The sequence below is a fragment of the Sparus aurata genome, chromosome 16, assembly GCF_900880675.1.
Source record: "Sparus aurata chromosome 16, fSpaAur1.1, whole genome shotgun sequence".
Lineage (NCBI taxonomy): Eukaryota > Metazoa > Chordata > Actinopteri > Spariformes > Sparidae > Sparus > Sparus aurata.
Genome location: NC_044202.1, coordinates 17,434,357 through 17,458,024, shown reverse-complemented (window position 1 = coordinate 17,458,024; position 23,668 = coordinate 17,434,357). Strand labels below are relative to the sequence as shown.

The 23,668-nt window shown below is 42.0% G+C and overlaps 1 protein-coding gene across 8 annotated transcripts; it reads left to right on the top strand.

The window, feature by feature from the left end:
• The first annotated feature begins 1,826 nt into the window (after positions 1-1,826).
• On the top strand, positions 1,827-23,043 carry ccdc9b (coiled-coil domain containing 9B). 8 transcript variants are annotated; one of them, XM_030443931.1, is made up of 15 exons: positions 1,828-2,100; positions 4,280-4,413; positions 7,747-7,854; positions 8,010-8,114; positions 8,275-8,433; positions 9,731-9,874; positions 12,183-12,239; positions 14,999-15,177; positions 16,870-16,919; positions 17,032-17,082; positions 17,807-17,903; positions 18,548-18,581; positions 18,674-19,244; positions 19,325-19,407; positions 19,753-23,043. In XM_030443931.1, the coding sequence occupies exons 2-15, from the start codon at positions 4,402-4,404 to the stop codon at positions 19,777-19,779; spliced, it is 1,677 nt and encodes a 558-aa protein (XP_030299791.1). In that variant the 5' UTR covers positions 1,828-2,100; positions 4,280-4,401; the 3' UTR covers positions 19,780-23,043. The 8 variants fall into 8 exon arrangements, with proteins under 8 accessions (XP_030299787.1, XP_030299794.1, XP_030299791.1 ...); XM_030443927.1 differs by lacking the exon at positions 4,280-4,413 and having other exon boundaries at positions 1,827-2,100; XM_030443934.1 differs by lacking the exon at positions 4,280-4,413 and having other exon boundaries at positions 1,827-2,100; positions 8,000-8,114.
• Positions 23,044-23,668: the final 625 nt, after the last annotated feature.

The following is a 23,668-nucleotide window of genomic DNA, read 5'->3' as shown; positions in this document are numbered from 1 at the left end:
GTAAGGTCTGGGTGAGGCCAGAAAAACAGCTGCCAGTTGTTTTCTCTCTGAGAGTGATTGACAGATTATCCTCAAAACATGAAACGCCCCCTTACAGGACACTTGACAGCAGGGTTCCTTCTCGGTGAAACTGTCCCTACCTTAATATTAGGGGTCACACTGGGGTCCAGCGGAAAGAAATTATTCTTGCATCTAGCTATTTATCTGTCACAGTTTTCTGTAATAAAAGGCCGTGTCCAGGGTGTGATGAGTCCTCAAGAAAACAAATGCATACAAAGAAATAAGTGACGTCACTGGGCCTTAACACAAAAGCGGTACCACTTTTGATTGAGGTAATCCTGCCATTGACGCACGCATGTTTTTGTTTGTCTGACTCCAGAAACCACCAAGTCAAACTGGAATAAACCACCATCTCTATCTGGTATTCATTTACACTAATTATACAGATCACGACATTAGGACACACCTGTCACTGTCTTACGGCATTCATGCAAAACTCGATCAAATGAGGCACATGAGGTGATCCAGGTATTGTGCTATACAGGAGACAGACAGGTTTCTGATGTGTGATGGCTGAGGTTTTTCATTAGACGTCTACATTCTTATGGAATGATCTGTCCATTGTCTGGTAAACTGGAGACGTGCATGAAAATGTTTTCCCTTATTTTAAGCAAAGTCTTTCTCCTGACAAACCTGACGATTACAGACATTTTTGGATTTGTGCACCAACTCTGGCATACTGCAAATGGGCACATACGTGTGGCTCAGGCCAAGGATCTCGTTTTCTTCTGAACTTGCCCAAACCTGTCAGACAAACACTGTCAAATTATATTAATACGTGTGACAGATCCTTAACTTCTAAGATCTGTGCAACAAGCTGAAACAACAGGACTGCACATGTTTTAATGTAAATTTCTGCACCTGCACCTTTGTGACTTTAGATAATAATTTTTCAATCAGGTTATGAGATAAACAGTAGAAAGTCAAAACCAGAAGAATCACTGCCGTGATCAGCAGTTCTCTGATCCCACACAGCCGAGACCATACAGGAGTGGCTTAGGTACAACTCTGTGAATGTCCTTGAGTTAAATCATGATCTGTTTAATCACAGATGACAATGAACAGGGGCCCCTGGTGGTGAGGGCAGCTCAGAGATGACTGAAAAGTTAGGTGAAGAAAACTGATTTTCTGCTTATGTAAAGCAGTGATGCCAGAACGTTTGCAGTGCAAATGCTGTTTAATCATATTATACTCACATTTTTGATCATTGTTTATGTTCTTTGATTTCATCATTATTTGAGATTAGTCAGTGCATTGTTGTTATTTACTCCAATTATTCTCCGGTAGACTAAAAGAAAAGTTTTCATTTTGAAAATATTTGTCGCATTTATTGAATACATGTGTTTCAGAAAGTACCCAAAAGTCTCTTGAGCAAAAGCACAGTTTAACTTATTCTTTACATTCCAGTTACAGTTACATTCCATCACTAATTATGTAATGATAATCTATATTTATCTAAAGACTTCAGACTATAGACTTTTATTTATCCCACATCAGGTAAATTCACTTGTCACAATAGCAGGTAGACAGACATACAGACATACAATAAGTACAGGACTTAGAATACTGAAAAATACCAAAAAAGATTTGAATAAGAGAGAAAAGATAAATATATAAAGGACTACATGTTATGTGTATTATATATACAGGAGGCAAACATGTGCATTGTATACATTTAAATGAAGTGTCAGAGTATTGCCTTGGTGAGGTTGGATGCATAAATAAATAGTGTTTAAATACAGTGTTTGAAAATAAACAGACTCAGTGTATAAACATGATTTACTCAAAACTAATCTTCTTTGTTTATTAGCTTCATATTACTTCTGTAGTAATATTCTGTAGCTTTTTGTAGTTGTGTTGGCTACAGTATTTGCTGGCAGGTTAAGTTTCAGGAGAGCAGGCTGGGAGAGAGGAGGCCTCCTGAACTCAGATATCACGGCTCCAGTTTACAGAGATTTGGCGCCGCCTTGTGGGCACGATTTGTTACTGCTGCTTGCTGCAGCTGTTAGCTTGGTGATGTTTGGCGCAGCTAATATGGAGGTGAGTACAGTGATGCTGTCTGTCTGACGTTACTTTTGAACTAATTTGATTATGTGTACATATTAAACTTTACTGTAAATATACACAATTTGCATATATGTGGATATATTAAACTTTACTGTAAATACACACAATTTGCAGGCCATTTTGACAAACACTGGGTTAGGGTCAGGGTAACAACTTGAATATTTTTGAGCATAAAAATGGAGATTTACCTCTGCCCCTTCTTGACCTTCACGGATTGCAGGTCGAGCTAATGCTAATGGATGTGAGGATGGATGGAAATGGAGAGAATTAATTTGGTATTTAGGCTAAAACGAAGCAGAATAAACTCTATAATCATGATACAAATTAATAATATTATAAGTATAAAAAGTAGCCTGCCATTAGGAGAAATCTAACTTAATTTTCAAGGAGAATATAATCAGTTTAGCCTGTTAGCTATAACATTAGCTTTAGCCAATTTATGACCAAATAACTAATTAGAATTGAACTGAAAATAACAAGGTTATAGTTGTAGGTATTTACATAGGCATGGAACAATATGGACATGTAATGTCGGAATTATCATGGCTAGTAATTGCAATTCATGGTATTATTCAGTTGAAAATGAAAATGTGCTAAAAAAAAATTTAAATGGCACTTAAACACAATGGAATCTCTTTACTTTACACTTTGTTGAGAAACAAACATTTTTCAATCATTTGTATTGCATCATTGAGAGGACACACATCTTTTTTTAGTAATAATGAAAAACAATAAGACAATCTTTAATGACGTATTCATAAACCATAGATAAAGGACATTAGTGGGAAGGGAACCTCATCTACCTGTTGTTCTTTTCTTTCAATCATCTTATTCTGACTTTTTTTTATCGTGATATGTGATAAAAAAAAACTTTTATTCAACTGCAACTGTGGATCATAACTCTAATCACAGTCATCTAACCGCTACTTAGGTCATCATTTGCCTAGCACAATTATTTGCAGGCACTAGTTTGTCAGGGGTTGACTCAACATCAGACACAAATATTTCTAGGACATTTCTCATATTAATTCTAAAATAACTGAAATGCTTGTGGGCTGAAACGTTTCATAAAGAGCTTTGGCTCATTAGCAGGATTGATCCATGTAGAATGTAAGCTATGGGGGCTCCTGTGGCTAAAAATGTAGCTCAGACTGGTAACTCTCAAAGATGTGTTTGTTTCCATAATGCTCTGGAAATTGCAGAGCAGTGACTCTGAGTCTCAAGTGACTGACTTCACCTCTGCTGCTCTCCTTGAGAAGCCTGTGGCATTTGTCCGCCTGTGTGCTGCATGTCATTAGCTCTCAGACTTGGCTTTTGCAAAGACAGCACAGCCATGCATGAAGAATTGTGGGAAATTTGGCATTCGACCCCTCCTCCCCCCACTTCACTCTTTAGGAAGCTTCTTTAATACTCCGAACATGTAGTCTGGAGCTTGTAGGCAACGCAGCTGTTGTGAGAACAAACAACACAGGCATCTCATTTATAATGTCTGGATTTATATAATTTTATACAGTGCCACGAGGATCTCCTATCAGAATGGGAGGGATTCAGAAAGCTTTGTAAAAATGTATGATTTATTTATTTATTTATTTTGATTAATTAATTTTGTCCTGTCTCATATGGTGGAGAAACAAGTATTTAACATAAATGACACGTGAAAGCCCCCACACAGTAAACAGACAATACATACTGGTTGATTAAATTTCTACATCAAAAACTGAGACAAAAGTAATAATGATGATGAATAAAAGGATGGATTATGGACATTAAAATGCTGTTATCATTACGCCACTGAAGCATTTTGATATATTAAAAAAAAGGAATCTTATAGATTAGCTGTGGCTGCCCAGCATTCAAAAAAATTCCATTGTCAGTTAAGTAATAGCGCTAATTCACTTCAAAATTCGCGGAGTGTGTGTATTTGGGGAGGGTGACGGGATTTAACCAGCATGCTTTGAGCCGAGGACAAGTGAGGAGGGGAAAGAGCAAGTGCTTTAGAGAGGGCGAGAGGGAGTGAGAGAGCATATGTGCAGGAGGGTGGGAGGGTTGGAGAGAGAGAGAGAGGGGGGGGAGAGAGAGAGAGAGAGAGGGAGAGGACAAGCGGATGGGTGCTGTGAAATCCGTTAACAGGGGAGCTCTGTGCATTTGTTAGACGTCTTGGCCGCCTGCCCAACTTGGCTCATTGTAATCGAGGCATGATCGTCGACTCCAGGCAGCCCTCTCTGCCGCCTCGGCTGCCTCGCGCCTGGACCCAGCCCAGCTCTCACCGCTGACATGGAAAGACCCGTGAGTGCCTTCTCTCTCCTCTCATCCCACACTCCTCAGTGCTCTCTCTCTGCTATTAGGTTCCCCCCCTCTTCCTCCTCTGCTCTGTCGCAGATTTAGCTCTGGCTACATGCAGCATTTCAGTTGTGCCTCTGGATCTTTCTCTCCCCTGTTGACGCTCCTGTAGGTGGCAGGAACGCTGGGTGGGGAGGAAGCCTTGGCAGCTCTCTATCTGCAGGGCCCCCTTCCTCCTCTCTGCCTGCCTGTCCGGGCATGGGTGCCGTCCGCTGGCAGACCCACAACCTCTCTGTGTGTTTTGTGTTTGTGTGTGCTATGCGTGCATGTTAGCCCTGCTGCGGCGCAGTCACAGAGCCGGCAGGGCTGAACCCAGAGGGGTACTGTGTTCCCCCACTTTGGTCTGAGGAGGCCGTCGTTCCCTTCAAACTCCGCCATTCGGCCTTGCTAAGATCCGGAGTCGGCAGCGTGTCTCTCTCCCTTGCGCCTATTCCTGGTGGTATGTCCTCATGGTCTGTTGTGTTTGGATACCCTGACAACTAGAAGCTGTGAGGTAGCCACTTTGCTGCCTGCTGCCTCTCTGAGTGAGTTAGAACTTTTTCTCATGCTCACGATGTCTTTGCAGGTTTGACTCAACTACCTTCAGGATGTGCAGTTCTTTGTTATTTAACCAAAAGTCTGTGCTGACACCGTACATTTAAACAAGGTTCGATGTCTCAGATAAAGAGATTTGGGTGCTGTTGTCCAACTCAAACTGTTCAACAACATCTCAGCAGCAGCCAGTCTTTGCAGGCGTAACAGTGGCGCAAATGGAAAAAGCACGAAAGAATTCCTTGCAGTCCCAATGTGATGGTCATTGTGCGCTCGCGAGCCGTGAGTCATCATTCTGTACTAGCAACATCGCATGTAAGTAGCCTTGACTCTCTTGTCGTCACTGGGGCAACAGTGGACGATGCCTGATTCACGTTGGCATGTCTACTTCCTGTATCTGTCAGGAATGTTTGACCCCTCTGAGTTATTTATACAGCGTGGAGAAGGGGAGACTTCAAAATGAATTATGTTTTTCGCAGTTTAAACAAGCTGCAGAGGCAACTTTTCTATTTGACGGCATAGTTGTCACCTTGCCATGGCTGTGAAAAACAACGGATGATGCCAGCATTGATGCAAAATTGGAAAGACTTACGCTGATTGAGATGAGAGCTCCTTTTTCGACAATGGTTGTTGTTGAGTTGAGTTTTATCAGAGCACTGTTGTTTGTGTGCTGAATGAAATCTTAGAGACGATATGAAGATGCATTCCCTCAGGTGCTGGCAAGCAATAAGAAAACATCAGATGCCTTTAAACAGCCTCAAACTCCAACTCTAATTCTGATCTCATCCTTTTAAAGCTTTGGCACAAATTTATCTATCCCATCATTTTCTATCATGGATCCCCAAGAATTATTACTCTTAAAACTTCTTCAAGCTTAAACCACAAGCAGAGGACACGTGAGCATTTTCCTTGAGAGTAGAAATGTTATTTTCTCTACTAGTATCATTTCCTGGAGTGTCTTTGAAACAATATGTTGCATTTTATATAAGGCAGGATCTGCCTTGTGACTTGTCACGTTGGCATTTCATTTACGCTGGTGTAATAATTTAAAGGAATAGTTCAACATTTTGGGAGACGTGCATATTAGCTTTAATTCCAGGAACTAAATGAGATGGTCAATACCACTTTTATGTCTGTATTTTAAATATCAATCTAAAGTCAGCAGTTGGTTAGTTGAGCACAAAATACAAATCCATCTAATAACACTTCAGACAAATCCCAGACTGTTCAGATTGGCGGTCAGACGTCCTGCACTTTAGTGCTCAGCACTGGAGTCCTCCAGGGCTGTGTGCTTAGCCCCCCACTGTTGACACCGTACACCCATGACTGCCCCCCCACATAGAGAGAACTCTATTGGGAAGTTTGCAGGTGATGGACACCATCATAATTACAAATATCAATGAGAGGTCATATCTGGAGGAAATCAATAACATCACCCTCAACAACCAAGGAGCTGATTGTTGATTTTGAAAAAGGAGGCACAGACACAGTCCGCTCTCTGTTTGGTGAAGCAGGTTGTGCAAGTTGTGGTGAAGCAGGTGAACAAAAGTGAAACAAAAAGGAAGAAAAAATTCCAATGCTTTCTTGTTCTTATGAACTTAAACAGAGGAGCAATAGAAAGCATCCTGACTGGACAAACCACAAACTGGCATGGTTCGTGCACAGCCCAGGACGGGAATGCTCCACAGATGGTGATTAAAACCACCTTATCAAGCCTTATGAATTATTAACCCATCTATGGCATTCTCTCTTTTTGTGGATAACATGTAGGTAATACATACTTTATTTCATTATATGTCACTTTTGTAAAATGATAAAGAAAAAATGCTTCTTCAATCTTTCATGTTCACAAGAAGACATTTTTGTTGAATCCATATAAAAACTACTTAGAAAAGTATTATGAATATTTGTGCTTCCTGGTAACTTCCTGGTAACTAATCTAAGTTAATCGTCTGCAAGCTGTAGCTTCATATTTGCCCACAGACATGCGATTGATATCAGTCCTCTCATATAACTCTTGGCAGGAAAGTGAATATGTTTGCTTTCCAAAATGTCGTACTGTTCCTTTAAAACAGACTATAAGTACAGTGGATTTTATTCAGCTTCTTTCATGGCACCATGGCATGTCTCACACCCGACCTGAACCTCTGGTGATATTGCATTTTGAAGAGGGTGTCATACTCTCCTAACTCTCGTGCCGCACGGTGAACCACACTATACCCACTCATATCCCACAGCACCAAAGAGAGACTGCACAGGCAAGACTGGAGAGGGAACATTAAGTTACTGCAGGCTAAAGGAAATGAGATATCTGTGTTGGACATGGTTTATGCCTCCTCGCTATCATTCTGTAATATCCTAATTTGGCCACTTTTGAATGTTTGCGCACATTGCTTCCAATGCAGCAGCACTCTAGCACGTGTCTGCAGTTGTTACAGCGAGTTAGAGAGAGATTTTCTTAAAAGAAAGTGCTAACATACAGCCAGCTGATGTTACATGAGAGCAGATGGAGATTTTTTTTGGTATGAGGCCTCTTGTCGTGTGAGGAGGCATGCCCTGCTGACCGCGTTGGGACGTTTTGGATGCTCTGCATGCGCATTCTCTCTGTGTAACTGAGCTTCATAATGAATGCTCCATCTGTGGCGGGTGTGAGGGTGTGTTAGTGTTGTGTGTAATCGCAGCACACAGAGTGGTGAGGACTTTAGGGTACCTTTTATTGTACCAATGATAGGATCTTTCTCTTCCCAGACCCCCAGTGACGTGATGCCCAAGAGGGATCATGAGAGGGACCTGGAGCTGGACAAGAAGATCGAGGCTCTCCGCAGGAAGAATGAAGCTCTCATGAAGAGGTACAAGGTAAGGACAAGTGCTCGCAGGCAGAGAAGTCCAAACTTTCACTGGTCATCATCAGCTGGGGAAATGCAAGTCTGGAGCATGTCTCTTTCATATGAAAGCCTGCAGCTCTTTCAGGCTTCCTGATTATTTTGTTCTTTTCATTGAGTTGTATCTAGGAGGTGGAGGAGGACAGGAAAAGGGCAGAAGAGGAAGGAATGGCGCTGCAGAGCCGGAAGGGCAAAGCTGATGATCTTACCATCACAATCAGCAAGTCAACCAGTGTGAGTTTTTCAAAGAGGGGTGACAGACTTAAACTGTAATAATCAAAGGCAATGTAATGCCTCAAAGCAGAGCATTGTTAATGATGGCACAGTTCGTTTCTGAGGTTTAGATGCTCCAAACATAATACTGAATATTTTATAATATGTTCTCTTCTGTTAGCAGGATAATCGTGTGGTGGTGACGAAGCCATTTAGCGGTGGATCACCAGCTGGGAAAGGACAGCCGGAGGCCGGGCCCGACAGGGGGGAAGAAAGCCCGCCGCCTGGTGCTGGCCGAGGCCACAGGAAGCAGCTAATGGTCACCATGGCTGGCAAACGGGTAAATACACTGCAGTGTCAATTTGTACTCAATACTTTACGTATATCTGCTACTTTTTCCAGAAAAGTACAGATAGTATTTAGGACAATTAAGAATTTTTGATACTGATTCTGATACCTTGACTTGGATACTGGTTCCTGAACAATGTTAACGATTTTATGAAATACATTCTAACAAAAGTTTACACTACACATATACGTGGTGAGCCCTGTCTCTAGGCGTAACTTGGTGTTTTTACTGCATGCCTCGAGACTGCCAATCCTGGTGACTGCTAGATCATGGCACAACAAGCATGCTGCATTTGTACTGGCTCACTGATGCTGATGAGGTTAACTTCTGCTGTAGTGAAATCGAATGACAAGACATTAGTTGATATTTTGTCAACTGAGTCAATTTGGTCGGTATCACAAAAAAACAAAGTTTGATACCCAGCTCTATTGATATTAATAATAATATTAAGTACTGAATATAATATTAATTACTTAACATCGTCTAATACTGCATCTTTCCAACAAATCTAATTTGTATACTTGTCGTGTAAATGACTTAATATAATAATGATATGCTTAATATGCCAGTTTCCTGCTCAATCAGGTTGTGAGAGGTAGCTGAATGCTAACATTAACATGCTAATATGCTCACAATAACAATGCCAAAATACTGCCGTTTTTAATTTTTAACATCTTAGTTTTTCAAGTTTGCATCTCAAACCAAAGTTTTTGACTAATTATATTGAAAATGAATTTGCTGGTGGCGCTGGAGAAGTCTGCAGATCATTAGGTTACATTCTCAGGGCTCCACTGATATCTTTACCACATTTCATGAAAATGCGTCCAACCTGGCTGAGAAGGACAATGGCACATTTAGCATATTTTTATTATATTCAGTCAATTACATGCTAAATATATATGGTAGATTTGTTAAAGTTGCAGTGTTAGACAGATGCCTAACCTGTTTTGAGGTCTGTCAGTCTGGTAGTCCAGACAGGCACACTGCTAGCATGGCTTGACATGTGCAGCTGTGTGAGGCCCAATATGTAATCTTGTTCAATCAGAAAGCTGCTTGATAAAAGCATCAATTTGAGTTGAGTCAAAATCACAATCCTCTGGCCAGCGGGTGGCATGGGTACATGTTTTGATTTGTTCTCACAATCTACTGTTATTTTGCATTACAAATTAGTAATTGTACCCTCAATGTAATTATTCTTGTGCACAATTTGGACACGATGAGGGACTCTTATATTACACTGCACATTGCCACAGTTATGAAACTCTAATATGTGTAACTGTCTCTCCAGGGTAAAAGGATGGTGAGTGAGAAGCTGGAGAAGAGGTCGGACGTCAAGAGCCCTACAGATGATGGACAGGCAAAGCGCGTTGTGGAGTCAGCGGGGAGGGGGAAGCAGCCACCTCACATGACCAAGAGAGACATAGAAGCACAGGTGTGAATCAGACACTCTGGACACTCCAGTGATCATACGCTTCAGCACCCACCCTCCAGTCTGCTTCCACTCTCACACTCCCGCCCACCCCTTTGTTCAGTCTCTTCATGCTGCACCAACCCGTTTTACATAGATGTCAGACATGTTGGCTGGACACACCCATCCAGTGATGGAGCACAATAGCTTGTGGACAGGAGGTGGACTGCTGCTGTGACTGACTGGTGTGGGATTAACAAAGGCGACTGCTAATAGAGCTATTGGGCTGGGTAGATGCTTCGTAGAAACCAAATCTTAACAAATATAGGAGTCCAAAAAATGGGTGGATTCGTTTTTTTTTCCGTGTGTGCAATCCCATTCGGGTCTGATTTTAAAATCTTTTCCCCCTCTGTGGAGCTTTTGCTCTATTTCTAGCCAAAGAAAAACCACTCAGGTGCTCAGATAGATGCTTTAATAGTGCTCGTCCCAACAAAAGACCTTGTTATCATCGATAGCATGTGATCATAGATGCTACATCACTAGCTCTACGCTATACTGTAGGGTTCAGATCTCATGTTTAACACAGATAGGCAGAGACACCTGTGCACATGCAGTACCCCCGGCTGGGCTGTGAAATGCCACACTGTTACTGACCTTAGGCCCCATTGGTATGCAGAAACTCTGAAACAGCTGCTCTGCCTCAGTCTGACACACACGCATACATCAATGCATTCGACACACGAGCGGCTCAATCAATAAGCCGATACACTGCACAGACAGCTGATCTTTACTACTGTAAACACAGACACAGCCTGTTTGTAGGAGGGGTCCCCTAGACACAAAACCAATCTTCCTAAATTATGTATATGTAATATACATCTGCCTCTGATTGGCTGATCTGAGTAAATGTGCACTAAATGTACGGGCTGAACATGCTGTCCCCTTGCTTTTATTTCTGGTCTGCCTGTTCTGCCCCTCTTTATTTATCATGTGCACTGAATCAGCACTTGAACAGTAGCCAGCGCTCCAGTGCACCAGTCATCTGTGAATCCCAGAGACCTTGTTTCTGTGTGGTCGCTGTTTACATAACCAGTATCATTTAAGGTTGTTGATGAGAGCGTCGGGGAAAGCGCTGCAACAGAGTGCTGAAGGGAGCAGAAAGTGTCATGGATCTGTCTGGCAAGTGTAAGAAAAATATTTTTACTGAAAAAGATCCACGATAACCTGCACATTGCCCTGCCTCTGAGATATTTTCTAATGAGTGCCTGTGTGTTGGAAACCCCGGGAAACAAATAACGACTCTGTGAGAGGGGTGTGGTTATTTGGCAGCATCCCAGGCAGATTGTAATGCCTGGAAGTAACCCATGACGAGACTGTCAGTTCACACTCATGAGAGGGGGAGAGAGAGACGGGAGAAAGGAAACGTAGGCTGAGGGAGTGAGGGGAAAAAAACAGCAGGAGAGACAAGGGAGATACTCCTGGCAGTCTACCATCTGTTTCCAGCCTCCATTTCTCCTCTCTGGAACCTTAAGTGGCCCGCACTCCTCTGGCACGATTGTTTCCCCATTCCCACCACCCTGAAAGGGCCGATTTGATCTAATTAACATTCGACTGCCTTTTCACTCTGAAAAGGCTCATTATGCTGCCAAAGAGACGGACCTGGCGAGGTGCCAGGAGAGGGGTCAGGGAGGGAGAGGAAGAAGGAGTGAGAGGAGAAAGAAGAAAAGAAGCGAGGTAGTCAGGGGTCTTTTGTGTTTGCCTATAAACCAGACTGTATTCTGGTGTGTAGAAGAGGAGTGTGTATGTGGGTGTCATTGTCTCTAGGTGCTCTAAACCACTCTGTCCACCAGTTATTGGTCCCACCTTACACCCCCCCCCCCCCCCCCCCCCCCCCCGGCTGTTTTGTGTGAGTGTTGCTGTTAATGGCAGCATGGCTCATCCACTGTGCTCACCGGAGCACATCTTGTCAGGCAGAGAATACTGAGACACTAAAACCAAAATTCACTCAGTTCTATTCCTTCATCAAGATACATTTCATTTTCCAAACCACTGAAGTTCACCCACCTTCAGGGAGCTGCTCTGATGACCTCATTGCAGACTGAAGATTAAAACCCAATGTGCCAAATTACGCTGTAGCACCACAAGTCCACTTGGGGGCAGTGTAGGCTTCTTTATCTCAGTGTCTCTCTCGCTTTATTTGCTTTTACTGTAAATGGATGCCGTAATGTGACTCTTTACAAGCTGTTTAAGTGGCTGGCAACATGTTGCTGTGTCACCCTTGTTGTTGTTGTGCTCATCTTCCCTTTCATTTCCCCTCTCTCCTCTCTGACAGGATGAAGTTAAACAGAAGCACACTGAGGAGCATCACAGGCTTTCAGAGCAATGCCAGGTACAACAACCATACATCTAAATCAATACACAAAACACACAGGGTCCTTAAATCATCTTAACTTGAATAAAAATAGTTAAACATTATGTGGAGATGCACCAATCAGTCAGCCAGAGACCTGAATTTGCCCAGTTTTAGGCATGACCAGCAATGACCAGCAACTGGCTGATCAGTGTCCGAGTGTCAGATTCTGTGCTGGTCACATTTACACACGTCTCCCAAATCAAACCAGAAAGAAAGAAACCAAATACTATATGTAATTTACCTAATGTCTTTAGCGTGTTTTGCTGTCATTTTCAGTTGCACTTTCTAATGCCTTTCTCATTTCGTCTGCTGCTTGTCTGTGTATTACGGAACTTAAATTCACTTAGACTATTTTTCCAACTGGCCACTGAATGAAGTAGCTGCAATTTCAGTTGGATGTTATTTGTACAAAAACAGTAACAGAACACTTTATTATACACTTTATTTATAGACATCTTTGAGTGAGAGTGAGAAAAGGTCCTGCAACCTGGTGCAGTTTTGCTATTTGCTATCGTTGGTGTTCGATATTCTTACATTTGAATGTCTGAGGTCTTAAACAGACGAACATTTTTACCTTATTGCGTTTATCCATCTTTTAATTTCTTTATGTTAAAACTTTTACGATGTTACAAATCTTTAAACCTACTACTGACCCTAAAACACTGATCTGTTGGCAAAATGTAGATTAACAACCATATAGCTACAGAGAACCTTCCACTGCGATTGACCATATATAGACTTCATACTTTTATACCTGCCAAAGAAATGATTGGTCCAAAGATCTCTCTTAAATTTGGTAAAAAAATGCACATTAACATGCATAATGTCACTATCCCTAAAACAAGCCTTTATTGGGATCGCAGAAAGCCACAGAGAGGGTTTTATCTCAAGCTTGCAATCACATGAGTCACTGAAATGAAAACAAATGTGAAGTACAGGCTTTCCATATGACGGCGCCACTACACAGAGAAATGCAAATACGGCCTCTACCCTCATCACAATCACTCACATGCAGACAGGCACCACACGTTGCCATGCGCACCCCCCCTTCTCTAGTGCCTGTCCCCATCTGCCTCCCGCCGGCTCACGTGTAAATGTTGCTGGAGTAGCTCAGAGTTGTCTCATAGATGAGGCGTGCAATAAACAGGCTAACTGGGGAGGCAGGGAGGACGCGCTTCAAAGGCCTGCTGAACACGCCACATGACAAGTGATGCTGTTCATGCCTCTCTGTACTTTCCCTGCTTCGCAGTCAGAGCTGAGCGAGTGCTCAAGGAACAACCATGCTGAGTTAGTTTTTTGGAGGTTGAGGATTCTTGTGTAAAGAGAGGGAAGGTCAGACAGCCCTTGGCTTTGTTGGCTGTTTTGGTTAACAAATAAACCTCTTTTCGGCATTTTCAGGCCCAAACAAGTGCAGCTTTGGAGGGGTAAGATGTTCTGCCCTCTAGAATAAGAGCATGATCATTCTTTCACCATCTACCAATCTTTAATCTATCTAGTCCAGTTCTGTCTCAGCACTGGCTAGACTCATCCAGCCCACCTGACAACCTCCCTGCGAGGCCTCACAGACGAGAAATTGAAAAGTGCTAATTAGCAGGGCGGCAGGGGTGGCAGCAGCACACGGCCTGTTGGAACATGCGAGAAGCGTCCTCCCTTGCGGCCCCCGACGTCCGCCTGGGGGGCCAGAGGCGAGGGAGGGGAGAGGAGATGGAAAACAGAGGGATGAGCACAGATGCCATGTTCTCCAATAACTGTACACAGGAAGGCAACATGTTTACTTGGCTGTGATTGGTCCACACCTGAGGCGAAAAACATCACACATAATGGTTTCTTACCGGCACTGTGCTGTTTTTCTCTCTGGCCGACACGATGTGCAGAGCAGCGTGTAGATTTTTCTTTCCACTTTTACTCAGAAATCTCACACAATTTGTACTTTTCTCCAGACACCAACATCATCTCCCTCCTGCCGCATTGAACACCAGCACTGATAATCATTTTCTTTTCTGAGATTGCTGGTCGTTTTCTCATGATTTCCCCTCGAGCACAGCAGTGTTCAGAGTCCTGGTTTGCTCCGGCGCTTTGTAACTGGAGCACACATCCTCTACCCAGCCTCTGTCCCCTTTGATGTGTTAAATAGCCTGCATCGCATCTCAGTTTAGTGCTACAGTACAAAGCATTACTTCCTGCTCTCATCACAGTAATCAATAAACAGGTTACGAGGGGGATGGAGGAAGTGGACCTTATTGCATTTGTTGTCCACTGCAGTTTTCCTGGAATATTGTCTCAAAGAATTTGATTGTCTTCATGGCAGCCAAACAAGAAGGACAAATGGTAGCTGACTGGACTGAATCAACAACCAGCTACCGTTAGTATTTACATTCAGGCAGTGTTTGGCATTTTCCCTAATGTATGAAAATACCAGAAGACTCCTTGTTTGTCCTCTCTCTGGTGAACCCCTCTGATCTGTATATCGCGCTGTTCCTGTTTAATTATGTGTTTAGAGATGAGAAGCCACTCTTGTTTATGACCACCCATGCTTAATGCGTGGCTATTGTTGAGCTTGTTCCCTTCGCTGCTCTGATTACTGTGTAGAGTGATGCTTCAGATGTAACAAAGTGTGACACTGGGCCATGCTGGTGTTCAATTCAGTCACGTTTCAATGCGAGTGCTTCGTTAGTGACAAGTGGACAGTTATAAACCTACATTAAGAGCTTGTTTTTATGTTCCCCTCTGCCCAGGAGCCTGAGAGCCCGCAGGCCAGCACAGACCTCAACATCCCCACATCAAAAGAAGAGCAGGAGGAGTATCTGCGGTGGAAGAAAGAGCGTGAGCAGATCGACCGGGAGAGAGTGGCACGCCACAAAAATGCCAAGGGCCAGTGGAGACGGGCATGGGACGTGGACAAAACTGACAATATGTAAGACTTCCTAGCACTCAGGCTTTCTCACACACTTCTGTCATGAATAAAGTCACGTCAGATTGCTTGTCATCTGCAACAGTAATTGTTAAAAGATGAAGAAGAACAACTCCTATGATCCCAAGCTACTTCACAACATCATCAAACTACGATCTTGTCATCATTCTTTTGTTTGAGAAACTGACGTTGAGCACGTTTGAATAGTAGTTGCAGGTAGATAGATTTTTTCAGACAGATCCAAGCTAGCTGTTATGCTAGCTCTCCCTGCTAATTTAAACTGACTGTATTCTTGCTGTAGCTTCATATTTAACAGACAGGCATGAGAGTTGTATCAATCTTCTTATCTGTCTCTATACAAGAAAGCATATTTCCTAAGATCATAGTACCCCTTTCACACTGGCACCCAGTGGCTTTTGTCTTTAATGGGAATGGGCTAAATCATCATTCGCTCCTGTGTCAAATAACTCTGTTGTAGTCACGTTTGTTTATCGGCTCCAGCTCTGATTAGCTGTGATGAAAACACCCCAATAGTCAAGCTCACTTTCTCCTCTTAATGTGCTATTGACATGTTAAGGTTAAGTTGGCGTGGAGTTAAAAAAAGTAGAATGAAGTTAAAGATATTTTAAAAAGCAACTGAAAACTGTTCAATTGCGAGTGGCTTCCCTGTTTGTACCCAATTCTCGCCAGCTGCCTGACTGGTACTGTGCATGTGCAACTCTTGCCAGAGATGAAAAGGAAGCAAGATTTCTCCCTCCCTCCATCTTCAGCTCCAGAAAAATCATGCATACAACTTAATTGTAATAGAAGTTTAATGTCTTCTTGATGCAGTCAGTTTCTTGGCGCGTTTGTTATGAGTGTGCAAGTAAAAAAAAAAAAGAGAGGAAAACGTGGTTTTTTTTTTTACTTCTAAAGGATTTATTAAAAGGCTTCTTTCACTTTTAAAACAGATGTGGATAAAGAACAAACTAACCTTCAAGAACAGCCTGTTTCTGTTTAAATCAGCTCATTCATTTGAAGAATCCATTTGACAAGGTTTCTGAACTACATGAGCCGCCACATGATCACAAGACAAAATTTCATCAAGTCACAGGATGTTGCTAAATTGTTACATCACCAAATAATTATGTTTCCGGGAAATTCTACCACTGTATGAACAGTGTGTGTCGGTATTTCACTGTGACTTTGTGTTGTCTGGCATTCTGAAAACTCGGTTAGATCACTGCTTCCCTGTTCATTCTAAGTGTTTGTTAGATTTCAAACAGACCATGCTTGAGTACAAAGAGTGACCAAACTGCAGAGTAAATTAATGGGCTGTTTAAGGGAGCATCAAAATGTAAAGAGACAAGGGAGGAGTGGCTATTTTTAGCTCGGGATAAGAGATGAAATGCCTTGCCTTATTTGGCGAGGCTTTAACAAGGCCCTCGGGTAAGAATAGAAAAGGAAATGTGTTTCTGATTCAACAATTTAGATGGCCTCACTGGATGTGAAACACAACCTCTCACCGCTTCTCCAAAATGTCAAATTTCAGGCCCATAATGAATGTACAAGTATGACACTTCAATGTAAGAATAGCCTGTTAATGGGAGTGGAGATGGGCTGTTATGTCAGCTAAACAGAAACTGATAAATTATTTTGAGACATGGCCAAGGCATTGGTTTGTGTTTCTGCCTAAACTGTAAGCTCTGCTTTCAGGTTTTCAGACAAATCCATCCCTGATAGAGACTGGGGGCCCTCCAGCCGAGGTGAGATGTGCACACAGTCCAAACCAAGACTGTGGGAGGAACAAGACCTTTCATATCAAAATATGACCACAAGTTTCCACCCTCAATATTGAATCCACCCTTTTTTTCTCAGGTGGACGAAATGCTAGAAGAGGACAATCCAGGACAGCTGGTGATTCAAGAGGTATCGCACTCTTAGATTTGATTTATTTATGAGCTCAGTGTCTTAAAATCATCATTCTTTTCTGAAGTCTCAGTGAGGCTGGTGAAGTATCATCCAGGAAGAGAAAGGCAGAATATGTTGCACTGGCCTTAAAATCATTGGTTTTCTTTTGGAAATTGAAAGACATTTAGAGGTCCAGTGTACAGCTACAACGATGAATGATATATTCGTTCAAATGAAAGAAAATGAATTGCCAACTCTTTTGAATTAGTCGTTTTTCAAGCAAAAAAATGCTCCTATTTTATTTATTCTTTGTCATTTATGGTAGTAAACAAGTCTTTGGGTTTTGGCCTGTTGGTCCTTTGCACAGCGTCCACCATGTTGTTTCTACTTTAGCCCAGAACAGACAAACTGTGGTTCCTGAGAGGACCTTTTAGGTTTTTTGCCACTTTGGGGGGGGGGGGGGGGGGGAATGGCAAGGTGTATTTAGTTGGTTGCCATGTGCAACCATATCGCTAAATGCCATCTCTTTAATGACAGATAATGCACATGTATATACAAACAACCTGTATGAGTGTACACCCTGCATGTATATTTCACGGCATTTTCGCACAATGCACATTTACATGAACACTGCACAGGTATATGCACACAGATCTATCCATAATAAACTATTCTATTCTATTCTATTCTATTTTTATTTTATTTTAATTGTGCCTTACATTTTGGTGTTCTTCTGTCCTAGGTCATGAGAAGCGAGGCAAAGACAAAGGAACTAAGAACGTGCAAGTGATGAGCAGTAAAGCAAAAGGCATAGATCGTCTGACTGGGAGAGCGAGGAGGTCAGTAACAACTAAACATCACCTCCATCAGTGCCACACACAGCCTGATGTTAAAGTTGATTCAGCTATCTCACCACAGCCTGTGACTAATGACATATGTGCAGTCAACGTGGGAAATTATGTTGTTTTCCTGCACTGTGCCCTAATGTACAAATTCCCCTGGTTTTCCATGAAGCTTCATTTCGAAGCTGTGGCCGTTAACTAAATAACCCAGAAGGCCTCATTCATGTCTCGTTTTTTTTTTTCTGCCAGAGCCTCCCTCTGTTGTGAAACAAGCTACTACTGTGCTGGGTGGCGAGGAGGCTTTCAGGCTGTTACACAAGCATTGCTCACAATTTCAAAAAGCCACGAGGCCACAGACCTGGAAGTGAGGCAGTATAGCCTCTCAATGTGAAAGTGTAATGTGCCAGATGATTTTCTCTCTGATTGAAGTATGTAAGGGTCAGAAGACAGTGCGAAACAGCATTCAGGTTTGTCCCGACACATTGTTGTAACCATGCTGCCATACCAGCTGGCAATAGATTCTAAAATAGTGCTAAGCTTTCTATTTCCACCTCTCTCAGCCGGTGATTTCTCTTACTTTACGCTTGGTATGTATTCATTGTGACAGAATAGGATTTGATGAAAGTCCCTTTATTTTTTAGATGGCAGGTGAATGAAGACGGAGAGAGCCTACAGGTGAGATATCAAACCTGTTTGAGTCTTAACATGGATTGAGTGATGAATGTTACTGAAGAAACAAAAACACCTGATTTGTTCTCATCCTCTAGACTTCTGACACAACATTAGAGGAATTCTTGGAGGAACTTGACGCCCTCACAGAACCTGACTTAGAAGATCCGAAAGACCAGGATACAAAAATTAAGCTGTCGCCCAGCCCAGACTCACTGAGTGGATCCACTGCTCCTGTGTCAGCTGATACACTGAGAGAGGACTCCCCTACTCAGCTGAAGGCTGAGGTATCGTCCCCAAAGAGTTCGGAGAAGAAGGTGCGCTTCTCGGAGGAGCTCGTCCAGGTGGCTCACACGAGGCAAACCACAGGCTCTCAGGACTCGAGCTCTTTAAAAGCTGCCTCACCTAAAAAAATCAAAGGGCCACAGCAGCCTCTTGAAAGTGCCAAGCAGGACGACGGCAGTCCTGGTCCTCAGGATCAAGGAGGCGGTCCATCTGCTCCTCCTGTCGCCCAGCAGCAGGCATCTGAAACTGAATGTACTAGAAAAGACAGCGCCCTCCCCACAGCTCCCAGCTCCCCCTCCCCTGAAAAAGCCTGTGCCTCTTTACAGGAAAGCTCTGTCCAGCCTGCAGAGCTTGCCAAGTGCAACATCAGCAACACAAACACAGGTAAGCAATAGCTTCAACAGCCATTACTTTTGTCTGACTTGATGGTATATAAATAAGCTAATGTTGGTTTTCTTTCAAAGAGGAACTGATAGACTCCGGTCTGTCTGTCCTGAGCCTGGAGTCAGGAGAAACACACCCGACACACTCCACCAGCAGTGACAAGGTCAGTGCGAGACTGGAGGAGGGATGGGAGAATCAATAGATGTGTAAATGGACTGATGGAGGGGAAGTGCAAATGGATGATGAGTTAAATGGATGAAGAGAGGGAGAGGGAGAGAGAGAAAGGCAGTAAATCTGCACTGCAGCTGTGAAATATCCCATTTTGGTTTAAGTGTATTCACCAACTGTGAGGCCTTTTAGAGTGTCTCATGAGTCTGAGAGAGAAAACAGTCTCATGAGGGAGATAATATGTAACTGCCTGCTGACATCTTTTATATATAAAAGTGAATTTAAGAAAAAAAATCAGTTGTAATTAATACATTTATCTATGTTTTTCTTTTTTTTGCAGGCGAGAGAGCATGGAAAGATTGTTTGATCGTCCTTTTCGCCATGTAAATACTGAAACCAAATCACAGAAACGCAGAGCCTCGCCTCTTTGTATTTGCATCATTTCGCTTCAGGTCGCTCATCTGAGGTACCCTGTGTATGGCTTACACGCAAAACCATGGTTTCATTTCGCTGTGGCGTGTCCCAACCTGTGGAAGTTCTTAAATCTCTCAAATTTGAAGTAGGAATGGTGACCAGTTTTCCCTGCTCAAATATTTTTTACATCCAAGCACTTTATGAGTATAAAAAGCATGTGTACTGACAAATTATTCTTTGCGTTAGTATGCGACTTGAGTGCAATATCATTGAATGTTTACATTTGTATGAAAATGTCAAGGTACATATCAGGAGGCTAGCTAATCAGTTACACTTAGTAGCCCCTTGAAAATGGACTTCAGCCACAGTCAAATTATCTAGTGCCTGATTCTGCCTTAGAGGTGTTTTCAATAAGTGAAATACAGTCTGTGTTATATGATGATAGAGTAGTAACAGACCTACAGTAGAGTCTGAGTTTCTACTCTCAAAACTGTGTGAGTAGATATTATTTATTAACTGCTTCCAGCATCAGTCAATGGCCTTGTACGAATCAGAAATCAATACATCATTAAAGGGCACCTTTGAGACTTCTTGTCTTATTGGCCTTAGTGTTTTTATTATCAAGGTCATTTAAAGGGGCACTCCACTGATTTTGCACACCAAGCTCGGTTAGTTGTCATGGTTAGTGCCACTCAGCCTGTTCAAACTGGGACGAGCTGTATCAAGTCCGACACCCTGATGATGTCATAGTGATGTCTGTCACTACCCGATCCGTACCGGTTGCCTGATCTGTTCTGCACATTCACAAAATGGTCCTATTGGTTTAAGAAGGTTACTGCGCATGTGCCTGTTCACAATTATTTACAGACAAATTTACAAAACAAAACAAAAAATCAGTTTAATTTTGTGTTTAGTCAGTACAAGTAATTCAATGTTTTTAACAAATACTGTACTGCAAACATGTATTTGCACTATGAAATTGATTAAAATGAAAATAAATAATATAAAATATATATATTTTTGAAATAACTGTCTAATTGTGTTGTAGTTTTCTATTTAATTTAGACATTGAATATTTCTCTACGTATCTCTTATATCGTATGTATTCTGTACTTGCCTACTTTACTTTTTCTGACTCCATTTTTACTATCCGGTTAGCTTGAAAGCACCTCTGTTTCTCTCATTCCCTGTTGACTTTATATATCACTGGTAGAGACCAATAGGGTTTTAAAAAATATGTAATTTCAATAAATTACTTATTACGTAATAATTAGCTATTAAATGTACAATGATTTTAGATGTTTGTGCAGAACAGATTGGGCAGCTGGTACAGATTGGACACTGTCAATATCATTCAGGTAATCTCAGTTTGGAAATCACAACATTATGACAGCAAGCCCACGTTACAAGCTGGGGGTATGATGTTTGCCGAGTAAGACGATATTGCTTAGAAATTTGTATCAAGTTGGATTATGTGGAAATTAAGTATCCAGTTTTTTGGAGTCGAGGGACTAAAAGTCAGAATATCTTGGCTACTGCAACAGAGTTTTAGAGTAATCTTTTCAACTTTATGAAAGTCAAGATTTAAATTGCTGGAGTGCCCCTTTAATGTAGAGCTAACGTTCAGCTAATAGCAAAATCTACATTACTAGAAAGCAATCAGTGTCACTGTAGAACTCCGCCTTGCCCTTTGACATATTGTTATTGTGTTGGCACAGTTTCACAGCTGAATCCTAATAATCTGGTCTTCCACATTATTTATTATAATATGTTTATAAGCAATTGATATTAAATTGATATCTGCACTTTTAACAGATATTAATTTAATTTAAACAATGGACAGCGCAGACATGAAATAAGAAATAAAACAAATCACGTTGGGAACTAAAACATTGCTTTCTTTAATAGTTCCCCATGCTGTTTTTAAACACATTGTGTTATAGAGTCCTGGTACATAACAGTCTCCACCCTCTTTCTCTGTTGAGGCTTTTGGCCCCTGTGGGACCAACAGACCGTAGATGTTGATAATAAACCATCCAGGTCTGTGAGGGCTCAGCCTTCAGTCCACAGTCAAAACACTGGGATTCAGCTGTAATTGTTCTCTTTTATAATCACGAAAGACAGCTGATATTTTTGAAAAAAAAAAAAACTCCATTAAGAATTAAGCCAGCTGTTGTGCCTTGCATATTGGCTTCTTCAAATACTGAAGGTGCACCTTCATGTCCTGCTTTGTATCAGAACATACAGTAGTGCCAAATGTACTGTACTGACAGTGCAGCAGCAGTATTGATTTTATTTATTTGCCTCTCCATTTGGACACCAGAATGTTAACTATAACCATCTAAAACAGTTTCAAAACAATGTCTACATGTATTATAGTAGCTGTTTTTTCCTCTGTGACATGTATGATTATGTTTTTTATTTATTTGACCGTCTGTAATTTTATTTTTGGTATCAAGTGGCAACTATAATAAGAGAGGCCTTAAAAGAACTTGGTCCTCAAAGATGTCTTTGGCTTTCATCGACGTTACAGTATACTGTAGTAAACGGTTATGTAACTTTAAGTAGAGAACAAAGTGGACATGCTCTGAGCTGCAGAGCCATGTCAGCTTCAACTGTGGTTACATAAAACACAAGTCATCAGGAATCTAGTAGAAGCACACTGGGAAAACCACAAAGCGAGTCACAAGCTTTGAGGCCAGTCAGACCACCGAGAAAGCGCATGTGCTGTTTTTGACTAGGGGCCTTATTCTATATGATGTATGGAATTTGAACGGACGGTAAAGGAAACATCTGTTTGAAAAGCAGGTCATACAGATTACCTCTGAAATATTAAAAATTCCCTGTGGGATTCAATTTAGTAAAAATGTAAATCTAGGACCTATAACCATAGAGCAGTTGTGCATTTGTCCTTGTTTAGCACTTGTCCGTTTAGTTATTAGACCTCTGCATTAAATGTCAGATTGAAGAGGTGGTTCTGATCATCTTGCTCCACCCGAGCATCCACTGCTGTCATCCATGCGCACTCGTAAGGAAGGAAGATTTGTGAGTGCCTGTGTATGAGTGTGTGTCAATGTGTTATCCCAGCTTTTTACTGTTCAGATTGCTCATGCTGATTTAAATCTGTGTGCAACATAGCTTCATCTACTGTAGAACAATTTTGGAAGGAGGCGTACGGAACATCAATAAAGTTTTTTCTGTATTTCAAACTCTCAAATCATGACTGGCAGTTGTTTTGTTGCACTGTCACCCTCCCTCACCCCCTCCCTCCCCCTGCATCTCACTCACGGGTGACCCTGCAATAACACCGCAAATATGTATGAATCTCTGGAGAGTTGGAATGTCTGCACAAAAAAACAAGGCCACACTCAAAAATATAGGGCATACTGCAGCATCAACCGTCTATATAGTTACTCCTCGGTCCACTGAGTCTTCCTGCATGTTGGATTTGATTAATTTCAGATGAGCTCTCTGCAGGGCTGTCACACTGGAAACGGCTCCCACACAGCCCTACAGGTGGGACCTCCCATAGGTGCTACCATTTTAATTATCTCCTCCCAAGGCTATCTCCATAGCAGCCTCCTGCCACAGAGGCTTGTGGGCTTGTAACCTTCTGCACAGTGAGTACAGCGTCTTGACTCTCCTCGAAAAATATGTTTTTTTCTTTTTTGAGCACAGGCCTGAAGCTTTTTCACTCCTGCGAATGTTATTATAGTGCACAGTCCATTACACTCCAGGTTCACGCTAGCTAATAGTTTGAAGGGTCTGACGCAATAGTACACTACAGTGGGGGTGTTGATATTATGGAAATAAGTCCTGTAGGCTGTGTTAGAGGATTGAAG

What these genes read in the sequence shown, in the direction of transcription:
- ccdc9b (XM_030443927.1), top strand. Translation starts at nt 2,077, where the DNA reads ATGTTTGGCGCAGCTAATATGGAG. An exon ending in TTGGCGCAGCTAATATGGAG is followed by an intron (nt 2,101 to 7,746) that starts GTGAGTACAGTG and finishes TTCTCTTCCCAG; the next exon opens with ACCCCCAGTGACGTGATGCC. An exon ending in CTCTCATGAAGAGGTACAAG is followed by an intron (nt 7,855 to 8,009) that starts GTAAGGACAAGT and finishes AGTTGTATCTAG; the next exon opens with GAGGTGGAGGAGGACAGGAA.